This window comes from Rhea pennata, chromosome 1 (genome assembly GCF_028389875.1).
Source record: "Rhea pennata isolate bPtePen1 chromosome 1, bPtePen1.pri, whole genome shotgun sequence".
In the NCBI taxonomy this organism is placed as follows: domain Eukaryota; kingdom Metazoa; phylum Chordata; class Aves; order Rheiformes; family Rheidae; genus Rhea; species Rhea pennata.
In genome coordinates, this window is record NC_084663.1 from 99,893,333 (window position 1) to 99,916,160 (window position 22,828).

The window sequence follows — 22,828 nt, forward strand, 5'->3', positions numbered from 1 at the left end:
AAATGTTGAGTTAAGATTTTAATGAAGAGTTTACCTACAGCTGTTAGAAATTAGAACTGCTTCTTAATCATAGTGGCAATGGAGTAACTGGTCTCTGACTTCATATAATTATTTTTAGTTTGGAGCCTTTCCTTATCTCAAACTAGTCATGCACATACAAACACATAAGCACGCATATGCTCCCTCCTCTGCATTCTCATGCCATGATAGAAGACTTGCCTCATGCTACCCATCAGCAGCTAACCAGCTAGGCTCAAAAACATCTATGCAGTTACATGTGGCCTGTAGAATTAATGCTTCATCATCCAAATTTAATTAGGTTATAAAATAAAAGCAGCCAGTAAAAAAAGTGTTACAGACAAATAACAGGTCAGAGTTTGCTCTCCTTACACCCACACAATGGAAAGTTGCAATCACTATTCTTAAACAAGTCAGTGCAGTTAAATTCCTGTGGATTAAATTGCATTTAATTTGGCTTTAGATATTTATGTACTGTTTTCTGAGTAGTGCCATGCTGATCCTGTGTGTAGTAAGAACACAGTTGATCATGAATCTGGTCTCTCTCTTAGAAAATCTTGAAAATGACTCATTGATTTTGCTGATATTTATCTGTTAGGATTTGTATGTATGTATGTGTGTGTGTTGTTATTGAAACCTTATTTTTCTGCTATTTTAAAGTCTTTCTCATAGCATATGAGAGAATTGCTTTTCTGAACTAAGAGGATAAAGTAACTTCCACGGCTGTCATAAACTTCCCGCATCTTAAATACAGCAGCTGGTTTATTTCAGTCAGTTTATTCTGAATTACTTTAAAAAAGGCCCCAGCCATGAGCTATTCCCTGCAGCCTTATTACAAATCCTATAATATTACTTCAAAGGAGCAAAAATGTGTTCCACCTCCTCAGATCTTCTGCCTTTGCCTTCTTTCGCTAGGGCATTTTTATTTTTTGCTACCCTTAGGGCAATTCATGCTGGTAAAATGAAAATGTAAATTATTATGTTTGCACCGAATGAGCTGTAAAGTAGTACAGCTTAACACATGTGCATGTGTTTATTATCTGTTTTTCATGACAGAACCCAGTTACTATACAGGCTGCCCTTAATTATTGGTGTGAAGGGATTATTCTCCTTGCAGCCACTATCACCTGATTTGGGAACCTCTGGGGTCAGCATTAAAATGCGGCAGCCAAAAACCCTACAGTGCAGAAGCTTTTAATTGTTGTTATTTTTATTGGGGGCATGAGGGAGCTTGTAATGTACATTCAGCATGGACGGAAAGGAGCATTTATAAGATTTTTAACCAACAGCCAATTACTTTTTGTTTTACTTGCAAGTAATTCTGTAATCATCAGCCTCTTAAAGGAAGCACACTCAGCATTTAATTCTGCACACGTGCAGCCCTTTCTGTTCAGAACATAAGTCTTAGTTTGCATTGTTTTTGAGGCAATTAGCCTGGGAACTCATTTTTATCATTTTTTTGTCAGTCCTGAGGCCAATAAATCTCCATAAAATCGATTTTTTCACATACATTGTTTGACAAAACAATAGTATGTTCTAACTAATGGTCCAAAGGCATTGTTCCCATCTGCCTAACTACAGCAAAATGTGTTTAACTATACTAGAGGTCAACAAATTGATGCATTGTAATAATGCCAAGCTGGAAGAGGTATTCCTTAGTGTAGGCAATGTTTGTAGGAGGAGGCAGTATCTTTTACAAGACCAACGGATAAAGTTATGAAAAACGAGAATACATGTCCAGGAATGCAAGTTTTGTGTTAGAAACAGAAGTAGCAAACTTCAAGCTAGGTAATGGTTATTTTACTTCTTGTTAATGAAATGTCTTTGTCTTTTTAAGTGACTACAGAGACAGGCACACAAATTATCAAGTACAGGCACAAGCAGGGCCTTGAGCCAAGGGAGGAGGAACATTGGCTTCAGCATCTTTGCTTGAGAGGAAGATCAGAAATGACAATATATTCCTCCCCCTGCCACGGTCCCCCCAGTCCTGCTGGCAGGAGAGGTGGGAAGAGCTTGAGACCACCCCTAAAATCATTCAGTCATTTGAGCTAGTGCTTGCCCCAAGCGAACAGAACAGCCACCAGCCAGGGAGCTGTAGAAGGGGATGAAACAGTAACACTGATGTGAGGTAACTTAGCACTAGAACCAAACTTGAGTAACGAGAAATGCTGTTTGCCATCCTTGTGTAGTTAACTAGCAGAAAGGTTTTAGGTAGAGGAGTGTGGTGGGGTGGGGGTGATATTCATGCAAAATTTTCTTGCCTTATGCGTCTTGTTGGAGGACTTAGAAAAAAATTGAACTAATGTACTCTCCTTCATATATTCTCCTTAAGAAGTCTTCAGACTGACAGTGGCGTCACACATTTTATTCCTTGCCCCTCTGTTGGTACCCTGAAAAGACCAATGTAAGGCAGCATCTGAACAGAACAAGTTGTGGGGGCAAGCAATATTTTAAAATTTGAGAGGCAGTCAAATACAGCAAGTGCAGATATATTTCAAATTGCTTTACAAACCTCTGTGTAATAACTACACTAGTCTCTGGTTTTGAGCTTCATGTTCACTCTATATCAAAAACACTTTGATTTGAGGAAGCAGTGTACTGTTTTTTCTATTGATTTGATTTCTATTGTCTCATTTGCTTTTCTTAGAAGGGCTAATTAACTCTAAGTAACATTTTCTCTCTGAATTTGTTTTACACAGTAAAACTCCCAGGCCTGAGAACATACGTAGATCCACATACATATGAAGATCCCAATCAAGCTGTCCATGAATTTGCCAAGGAACTAGATGCTTCTAATATATCCATTGATAAAGTTGTTGGAGCAGGTAATAACAACAGATGTGTTGAATTAAAGATAGCTCTTTTACTATATACACTATTTTACATCTGTGGCTTTATACCCATGACTTGAAATGTTCTTGGGTCTGCAACACTGTAGGTCATACAGCTGACTAAAGTGCGTATGAAAAGTTAGGTACATACAGATCTATTTTTTTTTCCCCAAACTGACAGATAACAAGACATTTTTTTAAAATGACAACCATCAGCCCACACTTGGACCCAGGACTGATAGGAGTGAAAAGGGGGTTTCAGACTCATGCCTCAGTTCTCTCTCTCTCTTTTTTTCTGTCAACACAGAAAATTGTATCAACTTTGAAGATTTTTTTTTTCCTTCCAAGGTCTCTTGACTGTTAGGCCTTGAGTGAAACTGCAAACTCATTTAATACCAGTCACCACACATCCATCAAACTGCAGTGACCTTTGGTCGTTGGATTGATTTTGGTCACTTCTTTCAATTTGAATTATTGACTTAGAAGGAAAGGGTTGTCTGATAACCAATTGTCCGAACCATACAGACGCCATGCATTGTTGGTTTTACTAAAAACAAACTGTCAAAGTGGACAGATTTTGTAGCAAAGGGACTGGATTACACAAATTCTCATCACACCAAGTTGTCCATGCTGTGATGCAGTATGTACTTCCTGGTAAGATGTGTGCTTGCTCCTTCATGTGAAGTGGCAGATAGTCTTGTCAAATCAGAAAATCATGAGGTGTTTAGCTTTCCTGCTAAATTAAAGCATTTACATACTATTGATTTTAATATATTGAAAATTACTAACATTTTTTTTCTCTTCTACCTAAATTTACTGTCTGAATTAAAACCACAAGATGGGAAAGAGACAAACTCTTCCAAACAAAAGGTTTTCACTGGGAAAAAATTACTAGAATCAAGCTACTGCATTCAGTGCAACTCCCAAATAGCCCAGTGAAAAGAAGCAGTATTCACCTTCTTTTACTGTAGCTGCTTAAATGCTTGTATGAAGTTAGATTATTTTCCACAAAGGTAGAATTTTTGTTCCTTCATTTTGCCCCACAAGAGTGCACTGTTCTCCATCATCTTCAGTAAAGGCAGCAAAGCTGTTTGCTCACTGCACATAAATACAGAATTAATTTGGGTATAGAGAAAGGAGTCAGTCAAAAGTAAGTCCAAGAGCAGTTGTTTTTTTGTAAGACTATAAGGAGCCTTGATTCACAAATATAAACTTCTTTAACTTAGGCTGTATCTACTATGTAAGTCTTGAAAACAAATTCATAAAAATCAATGATATGTCATATTTTAAAGCTCATTGGACATATTTTTAATCAGTGTGTGCATGGGAATGAAAGGGAAACCAAAATTGGTCAAATACGTATTCTGAAATTGGAGGAACAATTTTCTGAGGAGCCTCAATAAAAAGATGTATCCTAAAAGAATCAAAGGTTTCATGAATTTTGCTCCACTCCACTTCAGTGATAGTAGCAATAGGTTCAACATCAAAACCTTCAGGTCCTCTACATTGAAGGTTGAGCTCATGCATAATATTATACATGGTAAAGCCATGATTTGTTTATTGGCCATGGTTTACATTCGTGCTGCCTGGGCATCCTATTAGCAGTCCCCCAAAATGCCAATAGGAAGTACTAGGCTAGGAAGCGTAAATGAAATTAAGGTACGGGCTGCTGGGAGCTTCCAAACTGTGTTTATAGCGTGACTTTACACTGCTGTCACGTTCGGCATGTGGTAGCTTACGAATTCAGTGTTACCAAGTACATGTGAATGGCAGGTGGTGCCTCCTAGCGTGCTTTGGCAGGAACACTCTCTTCTTTCCTCCCAAGAAGCAAAAAGGCATTTCCTGTCTCTTACTTGAGTCAGTGACTTATTTGAGTGAATGACTTGGTCATTTCCTGCCCTTCTCCTTTACAAATGCAGGTGTGAATGAAATTAGAAAAAGATAGGAATTTGAGAAGAAGGGATTCATTTAACTGTATTGAAGTGTGAAGTAAGTAAGAACACATTCAAATCACCCAAGTAATCTTGGTATACTGGCATATTTTTCCCAATAGTTCCTCACAGTTTTAGCCATAAGTCTCTGAGAAAAGAATAGCGGACAGTTTACATAGCTTTGAAAACATACTCAAATGCAATAAGGAAATACTGTCATCCAAAAGAACCTCAAGAAAAACACAAGGGATTTTAGTGAAAGGTTCAGCATAAGAAAATTCAGGTCAGGAACCACTTTTTTCATATTTTTCATTATAATAATTCCTTCCTTTAAAACAACTACTTGTTTTTATGGACTCAGGTCAGAAAATCACTAATAAAAGTTTAAAACCAATTGGGTCGCAAGAGGATACTATGGAAAATCTTTTCTTGACTTGGGATAGACTTACGTGTATGCTTTGCAGAACTTGAAAACAATTGTTCGCTTTTCTTTCGACATTTAGACATGCTTGTAGCAGAAGATTTTATTGGGCAAAGCACTTCTAACATTTAGGGGCCTCCTATCCATTACCTTCTGGCAGGGGTTTGCAGTGTCTCAGTGAGGCCCTGTAGTGTGTCACCGTGATGCTGATGGGGTTCACAAGGTTTCTGAAGCATTCAGCATAGCTGCCTCTCCTGTTCTGTGGGAGTTCCATACACAGCGGTGCAATCTTGATTTAAAACACAAAAAAGTAATGCAGCAGCTGATAGCATGGATTCATTTATTACTTGTCCCCTGGGTTTAAATGCACAGCAAATGCCATTCACTGATGCAATAAACAGCATATTTAAAAAAAAATTAGGAGCTCCTGAAGAGATCTGTAACATATACGGCCCTCCTAATAATGTCTGTTTGCTTTCCACATAAAAATAGGCAAAATGTTGGTCTGCCTAGCAGGTTATACAATGGACATGTGTATAGCCTATTTAAAAATACAAAATAAAATTTTACAAAGCTTTACAGAAAAGCTTATACCTATCATCTCTTAAGCTCTGTACCGGTTTTCCACCTTCCGAGCAGCACACAAAGCCTCATTCCTGCTAAACATTTTCTTATGAAATCCAACCTATTTCTTGATGGGAGCATATAGTGCTTTTTTCTGGAAAGAGATGTAGTGTAAATATATATCACTGTGGATATTGATCAATCAGATGGATAGACTCATGTAGCATCCATTCTGCACTGTGTATGAGAGAACCAAAGGTTAAAGTAGTTGGCCTGGACATTTCAGACAGTAAAACAATGTTTGTGTAACGACCAACAGATTTTTTCCCAAGAAAGTAAACTCTTTTCATATTCACAGACAACAGTAGGCTTTATTGCTTGCTATGAAGGGTCCAATTTTCAGTCTCTTGCAGCACCCCCTGGTTTCAGTGGGCTTCTGGGATCCAGTTAATTACCCAAGTTGTAAATTGTGCGGTCACTGCTAAATGGGACAGAGTAGATGCATGTCAGCCATAACATTTTCTTCCCAAAAGTCAAATAACAAATAAGCACCTTATTCCTGATTCTGGTCAGAAATGAAGGATTGATTGCTTGCTGAAATCACAGATATAAGCTCCACTGACAGTGACTGAACAATAGTTTTCAGAGGCCAGCTTATTACAGCTTTTTGGACCATTAAAACCTTCAGAAAAGTGAATACAAACCTGGACATCACAAGATTTATTTTAAGCACTTTTTTCCCTTCCCTTAAAGACATGCTTTGGTCTTCCTCTTTGTGGTGTTCTGGCAGTATTGAGCTGGGGTTAGTATTTGAACTGAAGCAGCGTGTGCTCTTAAGAAAGTATACCGATCACTTTAGCTTGCAGATGTTGAATATTTTTTATTAAGAAGTCTGACTAGAACTAGAACACCCTTTCGTTACTAGTAATAGCTTTTACAATTTATTTTCTGAGCTATTGACTATCTTGTCACCATGAAATACTGATAACATTAGAAACAGTGGATGTGATGAGTCATTTTACTTGTATATTCCTATGTATCTAAAGATATATGCTGTTTCGAGGTTTTTTTTTTTTTTTTTTTGGGGGGGGGGGGGATATTGCATTGGCAGTACAATATCATGCCTAGAGAATGAGGCGTCTCAGTAACTGGTAATAAGACATGGAGACTTCTATGTTGTTGACTCAAATCTTGCCCGGGTCACCAAGAGAGAAAGGTTATTGCCATATGAAGTGTTTGTTCAGTTTTTCAGTTAAATTGGCGGTCTAACAGAGGAATCTTTGAAAATAAGGCTAAAAAGTGACCTCCAGAGGTCATCTAGTCCACCCCCTTGTCCCAAACAGGACTTGTTAGGTACCATTCTTGACAGATTCCTTACAATCTCCAAGACAAAAAGTTCATAGTCTCCCTAAAAAATCTTTTCTACTCTTTAAGAGTCATCAGTGTTAGAATTTTTTTCTAACACAACTTGCTTTATTGAAATTTGCAACAATTCTGTGTTTTGTCCCTAGAGTATACAAAAAGGGGTTGGTGCCAGTCTTACTTATAACCATAATTTCCATATGCTCAAACTATTATCGTGTCTCTCTCTCCTCAATCTTTGTTGTATATGAAGAACCTCGGTTCCTTGAGCCTTGAGCAGGAACACACATAGTCCTGATTTTTAGGATTCTGGTCACTGTTGTGACTCCTTTCATCCTTTTTGAATTGCAGTTCCACATTGGCATGTTGATGAAAGAAAAATTTCAGTCTACAAATGACTGGGCTGAAGACAAAATCTAAAACAGATCCTATGTGGTGGTGTCTCTGATGTCAATGGTGCAGGAGGATTTCAATTTAGGGCTCTCAATCCAGCGCAATTTTCAAAGCATTAAATCTACTGAAAGTGTCATTATTTAAATTTGCCTATTAAGAATGTCTTATTTATATGCTTTCTGGTCATCTTTAGTTTTCACAGATGTTGCTTAATGTAAACAATCATCTGCACAGATAAGAAGAGAATCAGTGTTGTGCTAATGAGCTCCAAGAGCCTTTGCTGTTGCTATACTGCATTTAAGATTATTACATATTAAGTGGGAAAAATCTCATGTATAGACAGTATAATAACTCTTTCTATGATGTTTCACTTGCAATCACAAACAAAATTCCCAATTTGTACGAAAATGATTCCAGCTAGGTTTAGATTTGTAGGGCTTGTTTGTTTCCAAGACAAGCTTTCTACTCAATGCTGCTTGACAAAAATGGCATATGAGGGGCTATTTACATTTAGATCCCACATATTTTGAGAAAAGAACCTAAGAAAGTATTTATTACCAGAGAACAAAATATTAAAAGCACTCCAGCAACACTAAAGGTATGAAGAAAAAAAATGCTCTTTCCTTGTCTGTCCAATAAAATGTTCTCCCTGCCTTTAAATATGAACAAATGTGTAAGACAATTCTTACCTTCATATTCTTTGCATTTTTTATCCATTATCTATTTTTCCTATATTTTTCATTACTCAATTATTTTGCTATAGGAACAGGGAGACCAAAAGTTGTTAGTGTTATTTTAATTTAGCTGCTACGTGTGCATTTTGTTTTAGTATATGAAGTCTACTATTGAGGAGGTAGATAACTGGGAATCAAAAATCAATTACTTTAGAATATTTTCTTTAAGATATTAAAGCCTCTGTGCATAATTGCTCTGTATTCATTAAGTAAATGTGGAATTTGCAAGAGAGTTCTTTTGTTTAAGCAACCTGCCAACATATTTTGTACTTGTGCATTTGAATGCTAAGATAATTTTCCTTATGCAGTCTTGTTGGAAGTTACATAACAAATGATAAACTGTGCTGTGTAAAAGTAATAATTTAGTGATATTTTCTATTTTCTGTTTAGCGATCTCAAGGAATTCACAGTGACCTCAGTATTCACGGTGGACTATCAAGTCCAGTAGGCCTGTAGTTATAGAGTACATTTGCGTTATTAGATCCTATCCAAGTAATGTTAAAATAACAGTAATCTTTATAGCTTTCTTTTTTCTTCTGGCACTTAGATGGATGCATTCTTTTCCGACAAATTATCTTGCTACTTCAATTGAAAAAAGTAAAATGCTTGGGAGCTGAACGATCTCCCTTTGGTACAAATGAAGACTGTATAAATGTTCCCAAGGATGCATCACTATTCTGGTTTTTTTGCATTAATCAGCTAGCCCTCCAACTGTTGTCTTAAAGTACATCACCTGAAACAAGAAAAGAAGAATTCTTTGGTGACGTTTATGCATGCCTCTGCTCTGCAGTCATTTGAATATACAGTGTAAATAAGTGATATTGTCCAGTTTAACGGCTGGAGAACAGAAGTGTGGAAATGTTAATTGTTGTCTGTTTGGAACTCAGGTCTCTGGCCCACCAGTAAATATCAAACTTCAAGGACTTCTATTGAATGCTAATCTTTTATTGAATGCTGATCTTTTGTCATTTTCACACTTTTTAGGGGAATTTGGAGAAGTGTGCAGTGGGCGCCTAAAGCTGCCTTCTAAAAAGGAAATTTCAGTGGCTATCAAAACCCTGAAAGTTGGCTACACAGAAAAACAGAGAAGAGATTTCCTCGGTGAAGCAAGCATCATGGGGCAGTTTGACCACCCTAATATCATTCGACTAGAGGGAGTTGTTACTAAAAGTAAGACACAAAAGAGGCGTCTGTTTTAAGTAGGGGGGTGGGCCAGAAGGCTTGCGGAGGGCCCTTAAATATTCTGTGATTCTCCCCTCTTTCACAGAAAAGCAAAATAGAATAAAATGAATGGGATCATTAGCGTTTATGTTCTGCAAATCTTTCCAGAAATTTTTATGTCATAACCCTCATAAATATGTACCAAGCATCCTTCAAAAAAGATAACAGCGAGCTGGCAGTGCTGTGTGTTGTGAGTGCATGTTGATAATTTGGGTGGATGCTTGAGATTCTGGCTTCTTTAGGTAGGACTGGTTCTTGTTGATTATGCCACTCGTTGTCCTCTATCTTGACATAGAAAGACAAATATAGTTGGTATTAGAAAAGAGAGGTTGCCTGAAATACTAGAACTGGCTTGTTCTGGGACATACAAATGCACAGACTTCAAGTACACTTTCTAAATATACGTTGCAGCGTCAGATGATAAATTTAATGGTCAAAGTCCTGTAGTAATTATTAGATGGGAGATCAATAAGGTCTGATATAACTTACTTTTATCAAAAACAAAAATTCAAGAATGTTCTGTAATTCTAAAGAGGAATTTAAAAATTCTGTAGGGTGATTAATCGTAGAGGACTCTTGTCAATAAAATAGGTCTTCAGGAAGAAGAGCTTCTTGCAGTTTCAGTGAACTAGCTTGAAATGTGCTGAGGACTCTTTCAGTTTAACTGGGGAAAAATATACAAAATAATTTATTTTAAGTAGGTGGCTTGGTGTTTTTAAGGAATCTTATTTTTTAAAATGCATGGTGCAAGGTTTTACAAACATATGTATGTTTGTATTCAGGAATGGGTGGAAGAAATTCACAGGTTATTAAAGTGAAGTATATGAAATAAAAACGAAAAAAATGGTGTCTAAAAATAAACAATGAAAGGTTTGTAAAACCCTGTATGTTATGAAGACTCACAGTTACCATAACAGTATTTTCTCAGGGTACGATTCACAAAAGTCTATTTTGCTGATTTAAATAATAAATAAATTTTTCTTCAGTTTAGGTCTTACAGTTCCATTAGAAAAGGACTGCCAGATCTAGCTGTATAATTCCAGGTTATCTCCTGCTTTTTAGTGACACGTACTTTTGTGGAGTCCAAATTACGTTTGGCTTTCCCAGATTTTCTGAAATGCCAGGGATAGTCTGTACCTAGCCAAGCTAAAAAATCTATTTTGTTACATTTTCTATTGATGTGGCACATTTGAAACTAATTTAATTGCTCTACACACAGAATTTTGTGCACTGCTTCTGAATGTGTGTTACAAATGCACTCTGAATAGCTGTCTTCCTGTATTCTTCTGTAAGTGAATATTGGTAAATTTGCTACTCAGTTGTTGCATTCACAACAGACTACTATCTGTTTCAGTGGTTTTTTGGATTGCCGGCTGCCTTCACATATAAGTAGAGTATGAGCGAGCAAGATCTAAGTATTCTGCATTCAAGTCAATGGAAATCCCTCCAAGTATCTTAAACAGTAATACAGGAGTTGTGAAAACTGCTCTGCCTTCCTGCTTCCTTAGCTTGGAAATACTTGTATCAATTTTGCTGTGTAAAATTGTATGACATAAAAGCAAATAAAGATTATAATTTATTTTTCTTTAACATTCACTAAGGTGATAGAAAGGCAAGAAGGTTTTTATTTTTTTTAAGAAAAAAATTAACCAATATATTTTAATGACAAATTAGCAAGGGTTCATATCTTTTAATGATAGTTATTAAATCACACTCAAAAGTGGTAGTTTATTGTATAATCAGTAGAGAGTCTGTGAAGTATTTGCTGGATCGCTCTCAATACAGGTAATGCATACTAAATGGGCAATGTGACCTTTTTTACCATAACAAAATTATTTTTGACAGGTGGCCCTTAGCAGTACTTTTCATGTTAAGTAGATCTTCTGAAGAAACTCCTAATAACTGCAATTGTCAGGGTCTCTAAAACAGGACCATCTGACGTGAGAACTACTCAAACTGTGGTGGTATGATATGTCTGTCAACAGACTGGAGATATGAAAGAGGTGCACCCACTAAACAGGATCTGAGCCTTTTACTCCAATGCAGAAATATTCCCTTGCTTCATATTGATTTCTGTTCTGAGCTTGCCTGCTACACTGCTCTCATGGGTGCCCTGTAGGCAGTAGTCTTAATAACCAGCACACATGTTCTGCTTAGTTTACTAATAATTTACAGCAATTTGTAGCCTGTTAGTATAATAAATTTCGGCAACACTGTTGACACAAGTTGTTATCATGTATAAATGGCCCTGTTTTGATAAATGAATGCAGAATGTTCTTTTAAAACTACACAGTGTTGCTTCCGAGCATATGCTTCTTATTATGGACACATTTCCAACTGAATGCAAGTGAAACCCTGCACTTAAGGCGTTCTGAATATGGGTGAACAAGTAAGTCAAGAAAATGCTCTTTTAATAATTTGAAAGACTTATAATCTTACTCAGTCTTCTCATATGTCATAAAATTGACTGAGTTTGTGCAGTAACCACCCCTAATACTGTCTCCTAGTTTCATAGCTACAAGGATTTATCATATAAAATTTTGAGTAGCCCTATTAGGATGCTACACTGTACTTTGAATATCCAGCATCGTTTTCTGTAAATTACCACAAATGCCTTTGAGATCACGTTGCACACACAATGTAAATTAAGTACTCTTTCTTAGACTGCACGTTTCTTGCTAACAGAACAGAAATTTTGGGAGATCTTTCATTCTTCAATCTTTTAACTGTACCATGTCCTAAATAATTCAAGATTAAAGTTTTGGATAAATAGTTTGTCACCACTGTTTAGTAGGTGATGAACTACATTGCCCATTAGCGTGTCTCCAACAATATAATGCATCAGTTGCACAGCAAAAGGAATGTATTTTAGCCCATTAGTCCATGCAAGAGGACAGAGGATTTTCTCCTGATTATATGAAACCAATTCTTCAAAATCTAACTTTTTTTCTTGTAAGAATTTGTATTTGTTGGAAATTACATTTTCTGAAAAATGTGAGGGAGTTTTTCTGGGAAAAAAAAAGAAGTTGCTACCACTTACTTTGCTTTTTTCCATTGCTTTCTTGCTTTTAATTAGACCAAGAACCTCTTTTAAGCCTCAGGCTGTTCAATTTTACAAGCTAAAATATTACCATGCCTGCTATACAGGTCTTTGTCATATTTTTATTGTCACATGTCTTCCTGTGTTATATGTGAAATAATAATTCATCTTCTTAAATAACTTCATGCCCTTACACATTTTTCTCCACCACAAAAAGAAAATAAACAGAGGTTTTGAAAATATTATGAAATAATAAAATCTACATGATGGTAAAATATTAGCAGGGCAATGACCTTTGTCTGGAAACTTCACTGTAAGAGCATTAATTTTTTTATCCTTTTCTCTCTAGCACATAGAAGTTGCACACAAATCTTCACTTTGGTACAAAATACCTTAAGGTAGAAGGAATGGTTTTGCAAACTGATCTGACTGTAGCGTGTGCTGAATCTACACAGATTAGTTTTGAAAGATATTTAATTAGAGGTTTTCAGGGATGCAGAGCTGCTTCTTCTGTGAGTGCTCTGCTGCCGCGTAAGCGCAGCGTATTCTGCCCACAGCTGGGCTGTGCTTGGCCGGAGGGGAGGTGTGTGTTACCAGTGGTCTTCAGCTGCGCAGCCACGCAGGGAGCTGGAGCTGCCTGGGAACAGGACAAGGCGCAGCAGAGGAAGGCGGCTGCTTTTCTTTCCAGTGCACCGTCTTACTTTCATTCTGCGCTTTCCCTCCCGCCCTTACACCAAGCACCAGACATTTTCCCCAGCTCATATCAGACATACTGAAGCTCCACAATCCAATGCGTTTTACATAGGCTCCTGGATGACAGTTGTAATATACTTTATTATTTAATCGCTCCCATACCGTAGTATGTGAGGAATGTATCGAACGTGTCGGTGCGGTAGAGCGCTGCTCCATGGTTCTGTTGTCCAGACCAGGGCATCCACTGAGATAGGTTGCAGCTGCTTCTGTATTGCATGAGGAAACTTGGGGGCAAGCACATGGCAGACGATACCTACTTCACTGCATAAATGCAAGCATTAGATGCATCTGCTGGTTAAGTCTTAGTATACTGAAAATTTGGGATGATTTGCCTGCATTTTGAGACTTGAGCTGCTGAAAAATCGTATCAGTGTATGCTGAAGTGACTGTGGTCCTGTTTACATGAGTGGAATCACAGTTACATTGTGAACAGAGCTATTTTCGTCCATACATCTTTTTTTTTTTTTTTTTTTTTTTTTCTTTTTAAAGGCAAAATTATCCTTGGGATTTCTGAAATACCCATCTTTACTCATCATCATGTATTTATTTTAAATGTTTGACCTCTATAATCTATTTGCAGGTAAACCAGTTATGATTGTTACTGAATATATGGAAAATGGTTCCTTGGATAGCTTCCTACGGGTAAGCGCAATGGATAACTGTGTGATACAGGGCTGGCTCTTGTTCTGAATTTGTTATGAATTTTACTGCCACTCTTACTCTGATTCATCATGAACTCTCTGTTCTTTGATATTCCATTACTTCCATTTGGTTTTGCAAGTATTGCGATGTGGTCAGAAAGCCAGGTAGAAATCTGCTATTCCATTTGGACTTTTTACCGTCAGTATTATTGCAAAATGAACCAAACAAATTGTTAGGTTTATTAACATACCACGTGTTTAAACAGAAATCATTCTGACACACTGAAAAGAATATTGTTTTTCTGAGGGCTGAATTACTACTGTAATACTGTTATGCTTATTTTTTGGCAGCCTATATGTCTTATCAAGCGATTTTCGGAGTGAACGGATTTGTGGAGATGTTAACAATAAACTAATAATGCTGAGCCAAGAGTTTAAATGTGAAAAGTTTAGGGAATAACCCCATTCCTTTCGGTGTTTGAAATGTCTTGCTAGCAAACTTTATTAGTCTGTTTTCTGTCCCCAACCTTAGACATACCAATATCGTTTGTTGATTTATCTTTGTTTTCTGTCAGAGCTGGTAACAAGCCTAAAAAAATTTGAACGCTCTTTGTGTCACCAAGATTTACTTGAGGCAAAACAAGAAGCGTGGCAGAAATGAAATCCCATCTGAGGAGAAACACTGGTTTAATTTTAATTTGTTAGGGCAAGCTCAGCTGTGGCTGGGGGACTGCTTTAGTTCTGCCACGGCTGAATGACATTATCCCCCAAATTCATAACACTGAACTAGACGTTTAGCCCCAAAAGGGGATATATTGTCAACTCTAGTTTCAGTATGTACTGTATATGTTATGATGTCCATTGAAGCATGTGAAATACGTATAAATAATGTGTCAGTATATCTGAATGAAATATATCTGTACTGAACGATATACATTTTGTTTAAGCTAAAAATCCTTGGAGAAAGCTCTCAGAAAAAGAGAATAATTTCTCACTATATGAAACAGTTGTTCAACATAGTCATTTGAGTGTGTTTTTTTTTTTATTTGACTATCATTGCTCAGAAACACAGGACAAGAACCTTGTGACTCATTAAAATTACAAGCAACTCAGGCCATGTAACCCTATTTATAAATACATTTCGAAACTAATTATCGTGCTTTTCCCCATTACCACTGAAAGGCTCAGTACCTCATTCCTTTCATGGGTAGAAACCTTCTTCTAATTTATAACTAAATCTTTTTCATGGCCAATATAGATCCTCTTGTTTTGGCTCTAGTTAAAGAACGTTTCATAATAGGGAACTGTTACAAATTTTCTATAATAATTAATTGCTTCATGAAAGTGAATTCTGACAGGTTCTTTAAGCAACCATTGTGCCATATATTTATCTAATGTTTACAGAGCTAATATTGCCCCTAAGTATATAAGTCAAGAGTAGAATGAATGTAATCAGTCTTGTGGACTAATGCATGTGAGCTCACACCACATGGCAGAGCCAACTCCTATGTATTTAATAAAACTCTGGAAGAAACAGCAGGAAAAGCTGGAGAGCTGCCTATGATGATACATTTATAGCACTGGGGGATTCATTTGAGAGCTGTTCTAAGACATGCTGTTACCTTGTCATCTGCATATCCATATATCAGTATCAAAGCTAGATGCTAATAAAGAACATTAGCAAGAGCTGGGAGATTTAAAACATTTGTCTGATGATAGACATTTATAAATATATGCAACTATTGGTTTCTAGGCTAAATCCATAGTTTGTTAAAGGGATTTTGTGTTTGTGAAGTTGTGGAAAACTTTGAGGAATGAGTTTAAAATTTGATGGAATTTGAAAGTTTGCTTTTGTTATAGAAATGCTTATGTGATAGAAAATTTTCATTAGGCTGCTAGCTAAGGCTGGGGTTTTTCACTTGCAATTCGTATGGCCTTTTAGGAAAGCTGGTTTGCATTATGTCCTGACACTCTAGTCTCAGAAGCACACACAACTTAGATTTATGTGCCACTTTCACACAGGTCCCACCTAGCAAATTGAAATTCAAATGAGAGAAAGAACAGGAAAATGAATTTTTATCTGAATTAAAAATCGTTCCCTTTACCCTCAGCTGATTCAGAGATTATTCTCCCCAGATCAAAGTATTTCCTCATGTGGCATTTCAATTATGATCTCCAACTCACAGGCTCTTCACTTGAGGAACTTGCAAAAATTCTGTGTGGGAAGGAACATGGACAGTCTCTCAAGCTGTATTTCAAATGTTTTCCAGAAACACGATGCGCAGTTCACAGTCATCCAGCTGGTAGGCATGCTTCGAGGGATCGCATCTGGCATGAAATACTTATCAGACATGGGTTATGTCCATCGGGATCTAGCTGCTCGTAATATCCTCATCAATAGTAACTTGGTATGCAAAGTCTCAGACTTTGGTCTCTCTCGTGTCTTGGAAGATGACCCAGAAGCTGCTTACACAACAAGGGTGAGTTCGTGTGTTCATCTTTGCCTATTAAAATCATTGCCGGTTGCTCTGACATCACCGAGTTAGTCTGAGGTCGGAGGGAATCCCTGAAGCTCATACTCTGTGATACAGAGGCTGTCCGGTCTTCCAAGGCCAGAGATATTTGTAAATCATAAACTCAGTACAGCCATTATTTTTATTAATATCTCAGAGGATGATGGAAGGCAAAAACTAATGTTTCTGTTGTAGATTTTTTTCTTAACGTGCAAAATTCAGGGCCCAGTCTTTTCCTGCCAAGTGTATCAGGGAATGAATGCCGTGATCAAGGCTGCTTTGATACACTGTGCTGTTAGATTTCATGTGTGCTTTGAGCAGGTTTTTCTGTCATGCTGATGCTTCAGCTCTCACTCTCTGAAGAGCGGCAGTAGAAAATCTATTTTCTTACGCAATGTCTTGTCTAGTTGTACTGCAAGTTGTAAGACAAAATTTTTTTCTATCTACTTTTTCATATCTTCTAGTATGATGGAACTTAGGTCTTGATTGAAGCATGTGGATACTACTGTTCTGTAAAGGGTAGCAGTCATATGTGTTGCTGTACCTTTAATTGAGCAAAAGCTTGATTAAAGCAAAAAATGTATCTTTTTTAACAGTAGAAGCAAGCTTTCTGTGCTTTCCTTTTTGATAAAATGTACACAGAAACAAGGTGGAGATGTCATGATATCAGGGAGGAGTCATGCCTCTGACTATTTCATCCTATCTAAGATAGAGCTTTTATCAGATAGGGAACTACTGAAAGTGTAGACTGCTTCCCTTCTTTTGATTTCATCTTGTCTGGAAAGCTACCTTCAAGCCACTGTGCTGCCTTAGTCAGTAGCTTTTTGGAAAAGCTGCGTTGTCTATTAAATATACTGTGATCCACCTCTTATTCTCACTTGAATAACACATCTTTGTGTTTGGTTGTCAAAACCTTCAAGGCGTACATTTATTTAGCTTTGTGTGTCTAGGCATTCTGCTGGGTTTATGTTTGTTTGTTCACATTAATGCAATTGCAAGTGCACTTCATTAACTTTGGAAAAAATGGCATTAATATCCAGTATCTTAGGTGAAATTTGCCATGATGCCTAGTACATCCAGTCTCCACTGTGCAAATTAGATTACAGAACAGATCAGAAAAATCTTAATATGGGTTTTCCAGGAAAGTATAGGGGACATGCCTTCATAGCTTACCAGATCTCTTCTTTAATTCACCTTGCTGGGCTTTCTTTGACCTCTGATAAGCTTTGGCATGTGTTTAAAAATGTGCAATGAATACCATTTTTGAAAACTGACTGCACATTTCTCATGGTTAGTATAAAGAGGCTTTAATAGGAGAAGGCAGTTTTCATGATCAGTAAGTAAGTACAGCTTTCATAGGTAAATAATAATATAAATGAAGAATTCCTCAAGAGCAAATCTTCTGTGGTTCAATCACAGAGGTCTGTTGCCTCTCTTTGAGCCAAAAATGTACCTGTCAGATGTACTTGCCTAATCTCTTCTTAAAAACTCTTGTAACAGAAATGGGTGTTAGTGTCTCCCAGCTAAACAGTTTCAGATGTGTGATTTGTCTAGTCTCATATTTAACTTCACTCCTTCAGTATCTATGCCTGCAAGCTAAGGTGATTGCTGTTTGCCCTAGCATCACTGCACATAGGCGGGTGATCGGTCTTTAAAACAGCCACTTGGGTGCATGGAAATTGTTGGCTCTTCCCGAACACACACAGCCATTCTTTTCTAAATAATTTTTCCAGACTCTTACCATTCTTCCTGACCTCCTTCAGATTCTTTTCAACTTAGGTACACCTTCCTTAAATATGACATCCAAAATTGGATACAACTAATACGTTCACAGCACCAAAAATGCCATATTTAACTATGTCCCTTGTTTCTTACACATGCCATTTCTGTTACTATCTCCCTGAGTGAGAACTGCCTCTTTCTTTTGTTTTTGTTTGTTTATTTTTCCCAGCTTTGCTGCATGGTTGCCTCATATTCTGCTCAGATATACCGTTGCCAGGATTAAAAGTTAATTTCTCTTACTCCAAAATACATCTGAGCATGCAAACTGATCTATAATTTGGTAAGAGCATTTAGAGGAGTATAGTAAGAGCTGAGGATACCTTTGAGTCCCAGCTAACTTAAACAAGAAAGTTGCATAGCAAGAAAAGGTAGCAGCCCATCAAACTGCATAGTGTGCAGCTTTCTAAAGGAAGTGGACTTCCCTGCAAATGAAATGCATGTAAATGATTTATCTCCCAGGAGAGCTAGAGTGAACCAAGATTTATAGAATATCGATGTTTCTGGCCAGAGTTACATGTAAATTTGCTTTGGCCAAGTGCACTGTTGAAGTTGTTGTCCTGTCCTCCTCCTGCCACCTATTTTCTAAGCCTACCTGCTTATTTGCATTTAGATAATGAAATCAGATGGAAAGAAACCATTTTGTAAAGTGTATTCATCTGTACTGAGTAAACTCCATCTGGCATTTATGGTATATATGCATACTGCTGCAGGGAGATGCTCAGATAATTAAAATCCCCAAATACAGCATCGGACAAGTCTAATTTCCTGCAAAAGGTAAATAGAAAACTAGTTTTTTAAAACAAACCTCACAGGGTTCACAAAAGAAGTGAATAAACAGTGATGTACGTGCTATGGTACAAGGGCTCTGAAGCATGATACAAAGATCACAGGTGTGATTTCTGTGATCACATCACAAATGTGTGAAATGCAAGAAACCAGGAACTGAAACAAAACTTTACTTGCTGACAGGGTCATTTTTTAACTCCTGGATTATTGTCACTGATACCACAGAAGGCCTTCAGCAGCTTATGGTCTGCCTGCTTATAAAAGTAGAACTTGGCACGTGAATCAGGCAGACTAAATGTTTGGATTTTTTTTTTTTTTTACTAAGACTTTATGCTGGAGGGGAGGTAATGTAATTATCTATGTCCTCCGTACCTGCTCACTTTCAATTGAAAGACCAAGGGTGTATTAAAATCGTCACTGTCAATTTGATTTTTTAAAAAAATCTTACTATTTTTAGATGTCCATATGCCAAGTGGGTGGACTAATCACACAGTATGAACTGGAAATTAATTTAAGCGATCACACATACAGAAGAACTGTAATCATGTCACTCAAAAGCATAGTATTTCTAGTAATTACTAGATGAATTTCAGCAGTTTAAGCACATACACCAGCACACATTACTGATGTTTATGACATTTAAATGTAAAACACTGTCCAGTTAATGTATTTGTATGCAGTTCTCATTAAATCTACATCACTTTAAAAAATATTGTGCTATGAAGATAAATACCCTGTTAACCTGTGTCCTCAGGTAACCATAACAGAGCAGGGAGAGTGTGGAAGGGCGCTGCTCTTTTGCATGCCAAAGGAACATGCTCTACTGAAGAAGTTCCTTTCTTTTATGCATATGCCATTGCAACTATTCATCTGCTCAATGGAAATTTATCGCAGTTAACTCATTTCTTATATAGGCAAAAATGCCACAGTACAGTATGAATGAATTGAAGGGTGCAGGAGAAAAACAAAGAACAAAACAAAACAAACAAAAAAAACCCCAAACTCACTTCTTTTGCCTGATAAGCACCTGGGCAAGAAGTAATGCTGTATTATCATTTACCACTCGAGAGGGAGATAATTTCAAGCCAAAATAGTCACTAATAGGGATGTGTAAGGAGGTTCAGGTAATTTTCAAGTCCTTATGAGGATAAGTCATGTTGATGTTACTCAGGTGAAACCATCTTACTGTGTGCCAGCAAGACACGACCTGAACTAAGCTTAAGTCCCCATGTAATGAATGAATGTCAGAATTTTGCCTTCAGGTTTCTCTGCAAAGTTCTTCTATTTTTTCTGTTAGCGTCCATTTTTCTTGATTCTCTTCTTCCCAGGCCTGTGGCTAGGTGCTTGTGGTAGTCACTTAGTAACAGATCATAAATCAGAATTTGGGAATGGGCTGTTAAGGCCTGGAAACAGATGCCCTGTGCTATACTGCCAGGCATGCTAGAAATAAATTGAAGACTTCATTGGCTTTAGATGAATTATGCTGAACAATCAGATACTGTAGGAATCACAGCTCCATCTACAACAGATAAAACCTTTAGTTACTGCTGGCTCGCTAATTTTAAACCCCAAGAGTGTCTCTCTGACCTAGACTGCTTGGGATTTTGAGCTGCAATAAGGAACTTCTACGACTTCTAATATTAATACCTTTTTACTGCTCAAGTTCAGAGAGCTTATCTGGCTTTGTGATAAAAAGGTCCTTAAAGGGAGACCATGACAAAAATACATAAAGCCAGTATTTATCTTCAGAAAATAATCAGTAAAAATAACACCTCTAGATAATGAGAAATGCACACAGATTTTTCTGTATAAAACTATATCAAATGCATTTGGGCAAACCTTCTTCCTGGGCATAGCTATAATGTCTTTTCATTTAACAAGTCAGTGTTGCATGTTGTATGTTGCCCTGATAGACCTAATTTTGAAGGGTAGGAGCCCAGTAATACCAGCCAATAGTATTAGTCAGCGTTTCAAAGTTTCCAGTGGAGGATGAGCAACAGAAACATCAGGATAGAGTAGCCTCCGTTACATGAAAGTCTAATGGACAAATAATACATAATAATAAAATATATGTAGGCTTTTCTTAGCATTTTCATCATAACACTTTATGCAGTAAGTATCATATACTCATTTAAAATACAAATAAACAGGGAAAAAGGGTTAACAACCAAGAGACAAACAAAGAAACGAAGTATGAGAGCTTAGTTTTCCCAGCTCTAACTCTAGGAGAAAATGTTTGGTTTCATTTATGCAAAGGTTAATTTTATGATGTAAGATCCTGGCAAGTCAGAAAATTGAAGAAGTGATGCATGCGTTCAAATGAGATATGTATTTCTTTAAAATGGTAGAGCGAGATGCAGGAAAGAATTTTTTTATGCTGAATGATCACATATGTTTTTGGAGTTTCAAAATAGCCTTTTTAATTATGGTAAGCCTTATAGTTTTCAAAGCTGATAGTGATGGAAAACCTATGCTCTGCTTTTTTGCTATGCATCATTGCTATGATTCTTCAGATTTTCTGTATTTATTGATATTTGGACATCTGCTAAAATGTGCTAGTGTTGCATTACCCTTTTTGGCAGAATTGTTTTTGCATTAAAATGCTTATTTGTCTACAAAATATTCTCTAGAACTTAGTTACTTGCTGTTCTCATTCCTAGATTATTCATAAAATGAGACAACAAAGTCCCCTTTTAAATGTAAAGATTATCATTTTTATGACAAATTGGGGAGCAGAAGAGCAAAATTATAGTTTTACAGTCTACTCCAACAGGGTTTTTTTAGGTATGTTTTCATACTCTCCTTATTTTACTCTTGTTTATGGTAATGCTACATGTATCTGTGGACTTGTACAGACTTACAGTTGATACATAGCAAAGAGAAGATTCTTTTTTTAATGGAATCTAGGGTTGATGCATCTTCATTTTTTTCCTAAAACAAAACAGAAGGAACTTCATTTCATTAATTTTATAATCTTCCTTATCCTGTAATAAAGCAGGCCTAAATGTTAAGAGACTAATGTCATTTTGTATAACTGTATTTTTCCAATTGTATAAATGACTTTTTCCGTAAGATGATATAGGCAAGGAGCTATATATCAAATATATTATTTCCTGACCTTGCATAAAGTACTTGTGTTCTAGCCCTAAGCACACTTTTCCATGCTGCGGCGTCTGGCAATTATTTCTCTAGGGTTCAGCAAGAAGGGTTCCATGTTTGTATCTCAACACGAAATTTAAAAAGTGAGCCTTATTATTCAGGGAAGTTCAGGTTTTGGAGAGTAAGATTCTGAATACTCCAAAACGACCTTTCTATTTCACAGAACTAGTCATTATGCTGGCATAAGAAAAACAATGTAACTACTCACTGCCTCAAGGACTTTTTAATGTGATACGTAGTAAGTTTGTGTTCGCCATCTCTCTATTCAAAGTATAGCTAACATAATTACTGGAGAATGAAACACAATGTGGTTACGTTGCATGAATCCACTGACAACACTTAGTATCTCAGTTTCTTTTGAATCAGACTCACAGTCAGTTTCTTTTCCAGCAATACTGATGCCTTCAGGCACAAATGGAGGCATCAGCAGAAGTGATACGTGAAGCTCAGGCATTGTCTGGAGTTCGCGCTGCTGCCTTAGACAAGGGCAGCAAGGATCAACAGTTCCCTCCTTTCCATTGCCACTTGACTGGGAAGTGGAAATTTCCCCCGTCAGGCCAGACTGCACTGCTTAACTCTTCCTGTGGCCCTTGCTGACTAGCTGGACACGCTCGCCCTCAGGACCACATAGGACACTCAGCTAGCTGCAGAGCCCCCGCTGGCGCGCCCCTTCCATGGC

General features: G+C 37.1%; 1 protein-coding gene across 3 annotated transcripts in view; it reads left to right on the forward strand.

Moving 5' to 3' along the window:
- Positions 1–22,828, forward strand: part of EPHA3 (EPH receptor A3) — a 225,822-nt gene that overhangs the window by 182,546 nt on the left and 20,448 nt on the right. For all 3 annotated transcript variants that reach the window (XM_062596958.1, XM_062596976.1, XM_062596967.1), the window contains 4 exons: positions 2,718–2,843; positions 9,239–9,424; positions 13,849–13,910; positions 16,180–16,389. In XM_062596958.1, the coding sequence (XP_062452942.1) occupies positions 2,718–2,843; positions 9,239–9,424; positions 13,849–13,910; positions 16,180–16,389 (584 nt within the window). The remainder of the gene's footprint in view (positions 1–2,717; positions 2,844–9,238; positions 9,425–13,848; positions 13,911–16,179; positions 16,390–22,828) is intronic.